This window comes from Anomaloglossus baeobatrachus, unplaced genomic scaffold, assembly GCF_048569485.1.
Source record: "Anomaloglossus baeobatrachus isolate aAnoBae1 unplaced genomic scaffold, aAnoBae1.hap1 Scaffold_117, whole genome shotgun sequence".
NCBI lineage: Eukaryota > Metazoa > Chordata > Amphibia > Anura > Aromobatidae > Anomaloglossus > Anomaloglossus baeobatrachus.
The window spans coordinates 333152-347761 of NW_027441887.1; the positions used below are offsets into that span (position 1 = coordinate 333152).

The window sequence follows — 14610 nt, forward strand, 5'->3', positions numbered from 1 at the left end:
GTGAGGAGGTGTGCAGAGAGGCAGACGCAGACTGGGGCCTAGGTTGGAGCCTAGGACCCTCGTGTAGCCAGTCAGGCAGACGGTAGTATGCAAATAAGAAAGCCGCGGAGACACCATCATGTGTTTCTCAACGCTGGCAGGAAACTAGCCAGGTCTTTCATTGGGAAGGAACAACCACGGGAAGGGCAGTCTCCAGTCAAGGAGACCACCTATACCAAACATGGTATCCATCCACAGACAGCCGTTTCGGGGTATTTGCCCCTCATCAGTGTGGAGTAGGAATCTGGCTAGTGGGGGCAATGCCTAGTAAAAGACTACTTAAGCAAGCATTGTTGACCTTAGGGAGATCAACAAATGTAATGTGAAATCAACGGTAGTGGCCGTCTGCAGGGGCAAGGAAGACAGTCTTGGTGGAACTGTAGATAGCCGGGACAGGGTGGTGGCCCGTCCGGTACCGAACAGAGGAGCCAGCTGGAAACCGGAGCACAGGAGGAGCGTACAAGAAGGTGCAGGAAAGGACTCACAATACCAACCCGGGGTCAGGGGAAAAACACTGCAGCCGGCTGCGAGACCCGTCCATCCAGCCGTTTGGTTTACCAGAGACTTTGTGACTTTCTGTCTAAGTGAGTACAACAGTGCCATCCGGCACCACGCCGCGCTGTCCCTGCAACCCTGCACCCCAGCTATCCAACCTCCCCGTATCACCACCGGGCCCCGGGAACACCAACCCCTACCCACGAAGGGGACGACATCCTAGCTGCTCCCTACCATCGCTCCCAGGATCCCCGTCACCAGCAGCGGTGGTGCCATCATCACCACGACCCGTGGGTGGCGTCACGAACTATCTCCCCAAACAAACCACCCCTTTTCACTCGTGGGCGAGGAGCGCTGCTCGAGTCCCCGGGTCCGGCCCACCGCTCGAGCCACCGAGCAGCTGCAGCAGAAGCCACGGACCCGAGCGTAGCGAGCGCGCCCCTCCGCCCGCGACATTTACGTCTCGCTCAGCTCCACCCCTCCGCATCTATTGGCCGGCTGCCGCGTGACGTCGATGTGACGCCGAACGTCCCTCCCACTCCAGGAAGTGGACATTTGCCGCCCACATCGAGGTCGTATGGAAGGTAAGTATGTGTGACAGGGGTTAATCGTTTGTGTGGCACGTTCAACAAACTGAACGTGGGGGCGTTGCAAATTGCATACGATATCGTATGCGAAATTGCAACGTGTAAAGCAGGCTAAAGTCTCTCAGAAGTGCTGTGACAAAGGTTTTGTGCATAATGGGTATTGTAGGTATGTAGAATTGGGTTTGTAATCCAGAGTCCTTTGAGGATCAGATTCTCCTTTTTGCATTTGGATAAGAAAAATATGTCACTGTCCAGTTGTGCACGTTTCTTCAGAAGTGTCTTTAGTTCCATCTTTTCAGTTAGCCATTAAAAAGGTATCAACCACTGAAGACTTCAGTTCTTTTAAACAATTTTTTAGTTTATGTATTGACCAATCTATGTGAGCCCGATAACCTTGACAAGCACCTGACCAAGCACTCTGCCCTATAGCTAGGGTGTGTCCACCATTTTATTTAGCCAGGAAGCAGACATGCAGATTTTTAATCACACAGAGTCATTTAAGGTTAGGTTCCCAATATAATGAGATCACCTTGTCGAGGTTATTGGGCTCACATGGATTTGCCAATACATAAGCTAAGAATCTCTCTTTGCAAATATCTCTGAAGCAGTAACGCAGTACCTATGTCTTTTTGCTCATTTTTCACGTTAGCAATGCATTTATCCCCTTTTTGTAATATTCCTACAGCAGTAATGCAATGCCAAAGTACACTTTAGATGCATCACAGAAATTAAAGCAATGTGGAAGGAAAAAAATAAAGATTTTAATTTTTCCCACAAAAGTGTTGCTTTAACCACAAATTTTCATTTTCCCAAGGGTAAGATGAGAAAATGGACCATATACGGTAATTCTGTTGTGCAATTTCTCATGTGTACGCTGATACCCCATATGTGGTGGAAAACTATTGCTTGGGTCAACGGCAGGGCTCGGAAGGGAAGAAGCACAATTTGACTTTTGGAGAACAAAATTGGCTGAAATAGAGGATGTCATGTCACGTTTGTAAAGCCCTTGATGTGCCTAAACAGTGGAAACACCCCAAAAATTATGTCATTTTGAAATCTACACCACTGAAGGAATGTATCTAAGTGTGGAGATCATAGGAGTACCCTTATATAGGGCAAGGGGTCTTTAGCAGACCCCCAGCTATTATGGCGATCCATATACACCCAATGATAAATGTTGCTGGGGGTGTTGGATATGTGGAACATTGTACCCCATAGGCTGCGTGCTGCAAATGCTGCTGTCAAAGATCGAAAAGTTAACAGCAATGGGTGAAGCTTACCTCCACTGAATAACTCAGGCATCATCTGCTGGCAATAATGGAGACTCAGCTTTTGAGCCCGCAAAAAGTAATAGGATGTAATAATATGTTACATATCGAGAAGGAGTTAAAGAAAACCTGGCAGCTACAAAAACACTGTTTACCTGCAGATATAGTGGTAATCTGAGTACCTAGCATTTAAATGATATCTATCTGGTTTATTAGAACAGTGTGTGACGTTAGTCACTGCATGGACAAGCCGTGAGGCAGGGTTATCAAACGTTCAAAGAGAACATGCCGTGAACTAAGGGGAAAGACAAAGGCGTAGTCAGCTCTGGGGTCAGAATATCAGGGGGATAGCGGATATGGACAAATGGATGGTCAGAGGAGGTCCAAGGTCTGGCAGCTATAGATCAGAACACAGCACAGATAACCGAGGCCCACATTCGCAGGGAGCCGCGGTGGCGACGGACTCTGTTCACAAGCAACCTGAAACTAGCTGCTCAGCTTCAGCTGAGTCTTTTACACTGTTTTCCAGTCCTGTGGAGTGGTTTGTGGCTCCTTGAGAGGGGGGCTACTTTCTATTCAGCTGTCTTCTCCCTATTTAAGGTTTGAGATATTACTTGTTACTGCAGATGATACCTTCAATTTATGCTCCTGTGATTCCGGTCTTTGTGGCGATCCATTGTGGGGTTTGCATCTCCTTTCCCAGTGGGGGGGAGAGGGGGTGTTAGATCAGGTTTTGGATAGGAGTTAGTGTTACGCTGGCAGTCCAGACTTGGATACCATCAAGCCTACACCTGGGAAAAGGGACAGCAAAAGATCCCTAGTCTGAGGGCCCATTTCGGGGGGTCCCTTCTCCAGTTACCCTGGCACCTCCGTGATACCATGGTTTTGGGACTAACTACTCAGCTAAGTAACTGATCAATCACTCAGAACAGGGAACCCCTGAAGAAACCAAGCACCTCCCAGTTTCAGATTGGACAGTTGAGCTGACGCTCACTAAACTAACAGCTTGGCACGGCCCTGATTCCATAGGGAGGCAAAATTGTCACTCACTGCGTCCAAGACAGCGGAGAAATTGTGACAGTGTCTGCAAAGAGAAAATGCAGTTACATTCTCCCAGCAGCTGCTCACTTCCAGTCACCAGCACAGTGGGAGAGGCTGTAACAGTCACCACTCACTAGATACTGAGCGCCCAGTAATCAACCCTCTTGTTCCTTGGCTGACAGCCTGTGAGCGGTAACTGTTACTGTTTCCCGCACTGCATTGGTGACTGTATACGAGCAGCAGCAGGGAGAATGTAACTTCATTTTCTCCTTGCAGCTGGGAATGTGAGTGTTCTCCTTGTTATTTAATGGTGACTCTTCACTGAGGAGGGTTACCTGTGGAAAGGTCTCTACTCCGTTCATCACTCCGCACATCCATTTCTCCTTTTTCCATTGTGTCTGCTGCGTTCTGCATATTTTTTCCCTGAATTTCAAAGCTGTAAAATAAATAATGTAAAAGTCAGGGACAGAAGGAAAAGTCATGTGGAAGGTTCTAGATGGACGCTTCTGCTACCAGAGCCGTGTGGCCCCTGAGACCAATCCATGCATGGCCTCTACGCCTCCTATATCGCCCGTGCGGCCCCAGAGTCAGTTCAGCAGGGATAGAAGCAGACGTGGCAGGATCCACTTAGTGTGGTACATTATGACATTGGGATTTCCTTCATTGTTTTGTCTTCACAATTTGGACGCCCTAATGCTTATTTTTCCGTCATTTTAGAATTGTTTTAGTCAATGTTATATTTTTGAAAGCTTTCTTTTTGAGGTACATTAGTTTTATTCAATTTTTTTTCTTTAAAGGCGTTGTCCGACATAAGCGCAAACATTTTTTGCAAGCTATTCTGTGCTGTATTGTAATATAAGGCTACATGCGCACGCTGCAGTTTTTTCTGCACACAAACTGCAACCAAAACTGCACCTTGTCAGAGTGAGCCTGGAAATGTCCCAAAAACGCTTGAAATGTAGGTGCGTTTTTAGTGCGTTTTTTTCTCACAGCTTTTTTTGAAGGAGAAACGAAATATGATAGGAAAGGATAATGGATAGATAGATAGCTAGAATAGATGATAGATAGTAAAAAATAGAAAGAATAGCTAGATGGATAGATAGATAATAAGAACATATAGATTAGATAATAAGAAAGAACAGAAAGAATACATAGAAAGAAATAACAGAATAGCTTGATAGAGGAATAGCCAGCTTGGTTAGCTGTTTTTTTTTTGTTGGGGAGGCTGGGGGTAAAAATAACATGGGGTCCCCACATTTTTCATATACAGTACAGGAACAGCAGCAGCTGCAATCCTCAGCTGTCTGCTGTACCTTGGCTAGTTATGAAAAATAGAGGGGATCCCACACGTTGTTTTTTTTAATGATTTGATTTATTAAAAAAAATGACGTGGGATCCCCTCATTTTTTTTAATACCAGCCAAGGTGCAGCAGACAACTGGGGGCTGATAATATTAGGGTGGAAAGGGCCATCGTTATTTGGTCCTTTCCAGCCTAACAATAGCAGCCCACAGCCGTTCTAGAAGTGTCATATCCATAAGATGCGCCAATTCTGGAGCTGGATCCGGCTCTTCCCGTTGCCCTGGTGCGGTGGCTATAGGGGTAATAAGGGGTTAATGGCAGACCATAGCTGCCACTAAGCCCTAGGTTAGTGATGTTATGCGTCTATGAGACACCCCACATCACATCAAAACAACCAAAAAAATCCTTTATTTGAAATAAAAAGCCACCCTCTTTCACCACTTTATTAACCCCCAAAACACCCCTCGAGGTCCAAAGTAATCCACACGAAGTCCCACGACGCTTCCAGCTCTGCTACATCCCTGTCCTGTCACAGCCAGCGCTCATACAGCATGGCTGCTAGCTGTGAATGTTGAGTGTGTACAGAGCCGCAGCGATCAGAATAAACTAGGGTGAATTCCTGACATCACAGCTACGGTTCCCGCAGTACGGCGGGTGTCGCAGCAATGACATCACGGGTTCACTGCGGTTCAAGCCTGATGTCCTCCAGCTGTCACAGCAAACCACCCGAGTGTCAGCGGTGCCATCACTCAGGTGTTTGCTGTCACAGTTCGAGTACTCCTCCGCTGATAGTACAGCACTGAAGAGAGTCGCTCTATGTAGAGACGTCCACCGCAGCTGTGATTGGTTGCAGTCAGACAGCTGTCACTCAGCATGGGGGCTCGTCTGACTGCAACCAGCCAATCACAGACGGGGGGAGGAGTCAATATGTATGAGGCTAATGAGCAGGTCCGAAAGAAGATGAGAGGCGGGGGAGCAGTGTGACAGCCGTGATCGGTGAGTATCTACTGCTTGGGGAGAAAGAGAGATTGCAAGAGAGACAGAGAAACCAACACAGGCTCCGACATGTCAAATTCACTCCAGCATTGATTTTGTCATTCTGGAACTAAGTTGGTGAGCTGCGTTTCTGTTGACAAAACCGCAGGTAAAACGCATGCAAAATGCACCAATTTGATAGCATGCATTTTTCCTTGCCTTTTTGATGTCCTCATTGACTTCAACGGGTGACAAATGTTGACAAAAACGCAAGAAAGAATAAAACATGCTGCATCTTTCTTGTCACAAACTTTTGACAAAAAAAATGTTGACAAACTGCAAGGTGCACATTACAAATCTGACTTCTCATAGACTTTGCTGGAAAGTCAGAGGTCAGAAAGTTCTGACAACAAAACTGTACCAAAAAAATGCAGCAAAAACGCGACAAAAACGCAGCGTGCGCATGTACTAAATCACCCCTACATTTTTTTTGTTTCCTAACTGTTGTTCCTCTTGAATTATTCCTTCATTCTCTGCAGACAGGTTATTTACCTTCAGCTCAACCAAACATGAAAACTTCCTATGCCGAACCTCACAGTCAGAGCTGGCCCCACCCGGCCTCACTGTCCAGCCCCGCCCTCTTCCCACCCTCTGCACACTCATTAGGCTATGTTCACATTTCCGCTATTTAGTATCCATCACAATCCACCGCTCTGATAAACAACGCAATTTGTTTGGCGGATTCCGTTGTTTCCCGTAGACTTGTATGAGCGTCGGATTGTGACTGATGCCATTGCGTTGCATCCGCCACGCGACTAATCAGTGGTGGAACGACTGACCATCGGGTGGCAGGAACACAGCATGTAATGTTTTTTTGAGCAGCGGAATCCTTTTGATTTCACCGCGCATGGTCAAATCTTGTGTTTAATTATTCAAATCAATCTCTCTCTCGCTCTCGGCGGTCGAGCGATCAGCTGATCACCCGGCAGCCGCCTTCTGTGAGCGATCAGCTGATCACCCGGCAGCCGGCTACTGTGAGCGATCAGCTGATCACCCGGCAGCCGGCTACTGTGAGCGATCAGCTGATCACCCGGCAGCCGGCTACTGTGAGCGATCAGCTGATCACCCGGCTGCCGGCTTCTGTGAGCGATCAGCTGATCACCCGGCAGCCGGCTTCTGTGAGCGATCAGCTGATCACCCGGCTGCCGACTATTGTGAGCGATCAGCTGATCACCCGGCTGCCGACTATTGTGAGCGATCAGCTGATCACCCGGCGTCCGGCTACTGTGAGCGATCAGCTGATCATTCATAATAGCCGGGCCGCTGGTTAAACAGTAAAAAAAAAAGAAAAAGAAAAAAATAAACAAAACGTATCGTTGTTTTGCAATCAGTCACATCAGTTGTGCCACTATCTGCAACGCATCCGTTGCATCAGTCACACAAGTGATTGTGACAGATGCAAAACAACGGACGTGTGAACATAGCCTTAGCTGTCAGTATTCGGCCCAGCACTGACCTGTTATCACTCTAGCATTAGAAATAACAGCCCCATATCGGGCTCTGCACCCCCCCCCCACACGCACACACACCGGGCTCTGCCCCCACCACACACACACACCGGGCTCCGCACCCCCCTCCCCCCCACCGGGCTCTGCACCCCACACACACACACACACACACACACACACACACACACACACTGGGCCCTGCACCCCCTCCCCACACACACACACACACACATCGGGCCCTGCACCCCCCCCACACATCGGGCCCTGCACCCCCCCACACACACATCGGGCTCTGCACCTCCCCATACATCGGGCTCTGCAGGCTGCATACATATGAGGCCCTGCACCCCCCATACACATCAGGCCCTGCACCTCCATACACATCGGGCTCTGCACCCCCCACACACACATCGGGCTCTGCAGGCTGCATACATATGGGGCCCTGCACCCCCCATACACATCGGGCCATGCACCCCCCACACACACACATCAGGCCCTGCATTCCCCACACACATCGGGCTCTGCACCCCCCCACACATCGGGCCCTGCATTCCCCACACACATCGGGCTCTGCACCCCCCCACACACATCAGGCTCTGCACCCCCCCACATCGGGCCCTGCACCCTCCCACACACACATCGGGCCTTGCACCCCCCACACACACACACACACATCGGGCTCTGCACCCCCACACACACACACACATCGGGCTCTGCACCCCCCCATACATCGGGCTCTGCAGGCTGCATACATATGGGGCCCTGAACCCGCCATACACACACATCCAGCCCTGCACCCCCCACACACATCCGGCCCTGCCCCCCCCCCACACACATCGGGCTCTGCACCCCCCCCATACATCGGGCTCTGCAGGCTGCATACATATGGGGCCCTGCACCCCCCATACACATCAGGCCCTGCACCGCCCATACACATCGGGCCCTGCACCCCTCCCCACACATTGGGCTCTGCACCCCCCTACGACGCTCTGCACCCCCACCGTGTAGGGTATACACACTTACCTCTCCTTGGTCCCCGCCGTTGCTCCTCGTTCGCCCGCTGTCTGTGCTCGGGACATATCAGCACAGTAGTGATGCCACCGCTGTCCTGAACTGTCAGAGCAGACAGCGGGACAGTGATGAGAAGCAGCGAGATGCTTCCTGTCATCTGTGCTTTCAAATGTATTAACATCTGTGATGCCGATACATTTGAACATGCAATCCTGAGCAGGGGGCCCGGTGCTGGAGATGACCCCGCGGTAGCCGCCGCCAGGCCCCTCCCCCCAGCTCACGGCCCCATAGCAGTGGAAGGGGAGAGTACGGAGTGTGGGGAGAGTAGGGGAGAATGTGTGGGAGGGTGTGGGGGAAGGGGGGTGGGGACTCCATGCACTGTACCTGCCCAGCAGGGCGACTAGGGCGACTACATGACGTCGACTGTTCTGCCCATCGACAAGGCAGAACATAAGCTCCTGCACTTGTCGTTGTGACATCACAGGAAGCAGCAAAATCACGACAGGAGCCGTCACAAGACCGCACTGAGCCGGAGGAGAGGGGCTGACAGCAGGGCAGGTAGGGAGTTACTGTCTACTTACCTGCCCTAATGTAGCCCAATAGTGAAATAAAAAAAAAAGCAAAATAAGCCGGATAACCCCTTTAAGAGGGTGAACAGAGGCGTACATAGAAATCATGGGACCCCATAGCGGAAGTTCTAATTGGTACCCCCCCCAAAAAATAAAAATGTAATTAATATTCAGCTGGGTCATATAAGAACCTCTCTCACAACTTTACAGCCCTTACAAAGTAATTTTCCTCCTAATGAAGCCCAAAGATTCCCCTTTCACTGCCCCATAATGTATAATACCAACAAAAGTGTCCCACAAGCAGTGTATGATCCCTCCACAGCGACTCCTCCACAGCACCCTCCACACCAGGGCTGAGGAGTCGCTAAGAAAAACCTCCGACTCCTCAATGTCACCGATTCCAACTCTGACTCTACAACTCCTTCATACAGTTCACACCAGAAGTTTCCATCCACTATCTATAGAGACACATCTGCAGGTTTTTCCCTCCGCTCTCTATACAGACACATCTGCAGGTTTTTCCCTCCGCTCTCTATAGAGACACATCTGCAGGTTTTTCTCTCTATATGACATGAAATCAGAATAAATCTTTCCCGTTTTAGGTCGTTTAGGAACCAAAATTATTTCTATTTGCAAAAGGCGGAATAATGAGAGAGAGAGAATGTCATACACAGGCTCCCCCTGATGTCATTACAACTATCAGGGGCCCACAGCTGCAGAGCAAGTGCGGAACAGGGAGCCAGTGCCCATCTGCTCCTCAATGCTGTTTAACCTGCATCCGAGGAAACAGTAATGGCCCCATCACTCACAGGCCTGGTCGTTGTGCTCCTGCATAAATTACACCATATACATGACACACACATAGATACTATATGAAAGATAGATGGATAGATTAGATAGATGGATGCAGGGTCAGACTGGGGTGTCTGGGGTCCAAAGGAGGAGGTAACTCTAGGGGCCACACCAACTATATGCAAATACCTGCAGGGGCCCCCCACACAGCCTCCTGTGCACGGCAGGAGCCCCCCCACAGCCTCATATGCACGGCAGGAGCTTCCCCACAGCCTCCTATGCACGGCAGGAGCCCCCCCACACAGCCTCCTGTGCACGGCAGGAGCCCCCCCACACAGCCTCCTGTGCACGGCAGGAGCCCCCCCCACACAGCCTCCTGTGCACGGCAGGAGCCCCCCCCCACACAGCCTCCTGTGCACGGCAGGAGCCCCCCCCACACAGCCTCCTGTGCACGGCAGGAGCCCCCCCCACACAGCCTCCTGTGCACGGCAGGAGCCCCCCCACACAGCCTCCTGTGCACGGCAGGAGCCCCCCCCACACAGCCTCCTGTGCACGGCAGGAGCCCCCCCCACACAGCCTCCTGTGCACGGCAGGAGCCCCCCCCACACAGCCTCCTGTGCACGGCAGGAGCCCCCCCCACACAGCGTCCTGTGCACGGCAGGAGCCCCCCCCACACAGCGTCCTGTGCACGGCAGGAGCCCCCACACAGCCTCCTGTGCACGGCAGGAGCCCCCCCACACAGCCTCCTGTGCACGGCAGGAGCCCCCCCACACAGCCTCCTGTGCACGGCAGGAGCCCCCCCACACAGCCTCCTGTGCACGGCAGGAGCCCCCCCACACAGCCTCCTGTGCACAAAAAAAAAAACTTACACTCACCTAATCCCGATTCCCAATACCGAGGCCTCCGTCTCCTCTTCTATGGCGGCCTGCAGAGGCAGTGCTATGCGATGACTTCCCCGCGCTGCACTTGTGACACGATGACATCTCCTAAGCCATAGACCTGTAGCGGTTTGCAGCTTAGGAGACTGGCAATGATAGAGCATGAAACTCTTGCTCTGTTACAGGATTGAACTGTATTGGGGGCAATGTGAAGCTAAAACAGTTCAATGCGGTAGTGGCAGAAGATTCAGGGCTGCAGGCAAGAAGTTCGGAGCCGAAGCTCCGAGTCTTGGATGCCAGCAACGCCCCTGCCGCCGGGTCCCCTCTGTGTCCAGTTTTGGGGCGTACCGGGGCATTGGCTGTGTCTGTGCGCCAGATTGATGCTTAATAGATGATAGACAGACAGATAATAGGATGGATGTATAAATAGACAGACAGACAGACAGAATGTATACACAGAAACACAGCTACATATTGCACACTATACAGGACAAACATATCTTATACATAACACAGACAGACGGCACATAATACATGATTCACATTATACTCACTGCCTTCCTGGCCTCCTGGAGTTCAGAGGTTCTTTAGAAGCAGCTTCTCCAGCTGCAGCAGTGCAGGCGGCCCTACCCCCTCTCTCTGGTGAAGACAGGAGAAGACAGGACGCAGAGCACACAGGATGGGAGGGCACCCTCTGCTGGAGCCTGTGCACCGCAGGAGCAGCAAATGAAAGTGAATTGATGCTCCCTCCAGCACCCCCTGTGCTGTCTGCCGGCTGGAGCCCCGTGTGACCGCACTAATCGCACATACCTAAAGCCGGCCATGAATGCAACCCCCATATTCCGCTATATATAATGCGCACCCATTAGCTCTTCATTTAGTATAATGGGCTTCACACTGCCTTCCATATATTACTATATACTATAATGCACCCCATAGTCTTCCATATATAATACATACCCATATTCCTTCATATATTGTAATACACCCCATAGTCCTCAATATAGTATAATTCAGCCCTCATAGTCCTCCATATATTACAATGCACTTTTTCTATATTATAATTCATCCCTATAGTCCGCCATATAATATAATGCACCCGCCATAGTCCTCCATAGCGTATAATGCACCCCCATAGTCCTCCACATAGTATTACGGCCATTGGCCACCAATATACTCACTTATTTATATATATATATATATATATATATATATATATATATATATATATATATATATATATATATATATATATATATATATATATATATAAAAAAAAAAAAAAAAAAAAAAAAGACAAAACTCTCCTCTCTCCCGCACTGCTCCGGTCTCTGCAGTGGTGCGTGTTCTGCAGCTCTGCACATCTCGGCACAGCGGGCACACAGTAGTGACGTCATCGCGCCCCCCTGTGCTGAGACGCCAGATCTCAGACACCGAAGCAGAACGATTGAGGAGGAAGCAGAGAGCTCCATCTTTCATCATTGCTTTCAACTGTGGCGACATCTGCAATGCTGAGCAGGGGAACGAATGGTGCCAGCGCTGACATCATCCCCCCTCCCCCCGGATCTCTGCTTTATCTTTTATTTTACACCACACTGGGCGGCTGCAAAAACATCAAAAACCTGTTTCAATATATAATTTTTTTTATGTTTTCTTTGGATTTTTTGTATGAAACATTTTTTTGATTTATATAAAATCTTTTTCATCTTCTTATTCACTTTCTTTTCTCCCAGTTTGGGGTGTTGAGTAGAGATGAGGGAACCTGTGAAAGTTCGGTTCGGCGGCAGCAGTCTTACCTCCACTAGTTGGAAATTGACCCGAACCCCAATGGAAGTCACTGATTGGCCGTTCGAGTCTCCGCCCACATAATGCCAGTTATAAGCAGAATACGTCCGGGAGAGGGTGGGCGGAGTTTTTCCATTTTTATCTTTTATGAGGGGGGGGGGGTTGCACATTACATGTGATCCCGCTGTTGTTACCCTCAGTGTGAGCAGTTTAAACACTGCAAGAGGCTCGCACCGGGCTGAGCACCGAGCGTACCTGAGCACAGCGATGCTGGCGCCATTGCTCAGCTTACATAAAGCATCCGAACTCTGTTTTTTGTTTTTTTGAAAGTCGGCATTTGGCTCAAAAAAAAACAAGTAAAAAAAACAAAACACCAAACATCGGGTTCACTCATCTCTAGTCCTGAGATGCTCTGCTCGCTGATATAATACACTGGGCTCTGTATTGTGATTATTTGTCCATCAGTGTAGACCTCGTATGTGCACACACCGCTTCATAGACTCCGGCGAGTGCGACCATGCTCCGGTGCTTGGAACAAGCATTTTGATGCTCGGACGGGATCGACTTGTTTACTGAGTATAGTGGAAGTCAATAGACAGATATATAATAGATAGATATATAGATAGACAGATAATAGTGATAGATAATAGATAGATATGTGATAGATAATACAGACAGATAATAGATAGATCACTGCACTGACCCTTTCTCCTGTGTTCTGCGCTGATCTTCGGCCTCGTCCTCCTCAAGGATTTATACCAGCTGTCTGATAGATAAATTAGATGGAGAGTGAATAGTGATAGATTTGGATAGAAAATAGACAGATAATTAGATAATAGTTAATAGAGATAGACAGATCGATGATAGATGGATATGTGATAGATAATACAGATAGATGATAGATAGATAGATGGAGAGATAGTGATGAGCGGACTCTCAGATACCCGGGAGGCAGGTGTTACGGGGGGCTATCTGATAAGAACCTAAAGGAGTATCAGACAGTCAGGGTCCACCGTGCAAAGACTCTGCTGCAGACTATGGCAGAGTGCAATACCTCTGTTAACTCACAGAAGGATATAATAAGTAAGTAAAGCAATTACTCCCTTACTTGGAGGGTGTGTGGAATGATCTCTGTTAATAATCACAGAGACAAATGCAATGTGTGCAAAATGGCACCTACCTAGGTCCGCTCTTCTAGTGGTGCAAAAGAGACGAACAGCAGCGTAAGCCGCACAAAGCTCCTACCTGCGTTCGCTCCACTAGTGTGCGAGGACACGAACCACTAGATATGGCACCTGCCTAGGTCCGCTCTTCTAGTGGTGCAAAAGAGACGAACAGCAGCGTAAGCCGCACAAAGCTCCTACCTCTGTTCGCTCCCCTAGTGTGCGAGGATACGAACAACTGCCAGACGCAGTATAAGGAACGTTACCCTAGCGGCAACGTCCACCTACGAGTAGAATCACAAGGCCCAGCCAGACCATGTGCCTCAGGCACCTGCCTATGTCCGCTCCCCTAAGAGGTAAGGATACGGACAGCAGCCGAAGCTGTAAGGTATAAGAACGCTACCCTGCCGGTAGCGCTCACCTAGCATAGACAGAGGAATGCCTAGAGGAACGCGCACAGAGCGTCTACTCATATGCATGAACCAAGAGGACTGAGCACCATGCGGCGTGTGTCAGGGTCTTATATAGACTCTGTGCCTCATCCAAGATGGAGGACACCAGAGCCAATCCGCTGCCAGAACGACAGGAGTGACGTCATGCTGGCCTATCACCGAGCAAGCCGTCACAAGCACATGACCAGCGACCAATCGGCATAGAAGGTGTCAGAGACATGTGACCTCGTGTCAGCGATGATGTCACCCGCACATGTGCAATGGCTCCAAGATTGGACTTAGTCTCCGGCGCTCGCACATGTGCAGTAGCAAGAAATCTGGACTTAGTCTCCAGCGCTCGCACATGTGCAGTAGCAAGAAATCTGGACTTAGTCTCCAGCGCTCGCACATGTGCAGTAGCAAGAAATCTGGACATAGTCTCCAGTGCTCGCAGCAACCGTAACAGCAGGTCCATATGGGATTAACATAAAAAACCTGATTCGGACCCGGAATTGATCCCAGATATCTGGCCGGATGGCGGTCCCCATATAAGTCTATGGGGACCAGAGTCCTGTGCTTTAAAATGGTGGTAGAAGGGATAGTGGCATTGGAGCAGACACATTATACTGTGAGTTTCCATGCAGCAATAACCTCATTAACCTCACACACATTCACTGCTTCTCCGCCCACTGCCAGTCCCCACGTCTCTGATTGGTTGCAGTCAGACGCGCCCCCAGCCTGTGTAACAGTGTGTCTGACTGCAATAT

At 49.8% G+C, this 14610-nt stretch overlaps 1 protein-coding gene across 4 annotated transcripts in view; it reads right to left on the reverse strand.

The window, feature by feature from the left end:
- The window catches only part of LOC142260513 (uncharacterized), a 39168-nt gene that overhangs the window by 7100 nt on the left and 17458 nt on the right, over nucleotides 1-14610 (reverse strand). For 3 of the 4 annotated variants that reach the window (XM_075331961.1, XM_075331963.1, XM_075331962.1), the window contains exons 2-3: nucleotides 12953-13015; nucleotides 3766-3866 (exon numbers count right to left, since the gene is read on the reverse strand). In XM_075331961.1, the coding sequence (XP_075188076.1) occupies nucleotides 3766-3844 (79 nt within the window). In that variant the 5' untranslated portion in view covers nucleotides 3845-3866; nucleotides 12953-13015. The remainder of the gene's footprint in view (nucleotides 1-3765; nucleotides 3867-12952; nucleotides 13016-14610) is intronic. The other variant, XM_075331964.1, reaches the window with a different exon arrangement.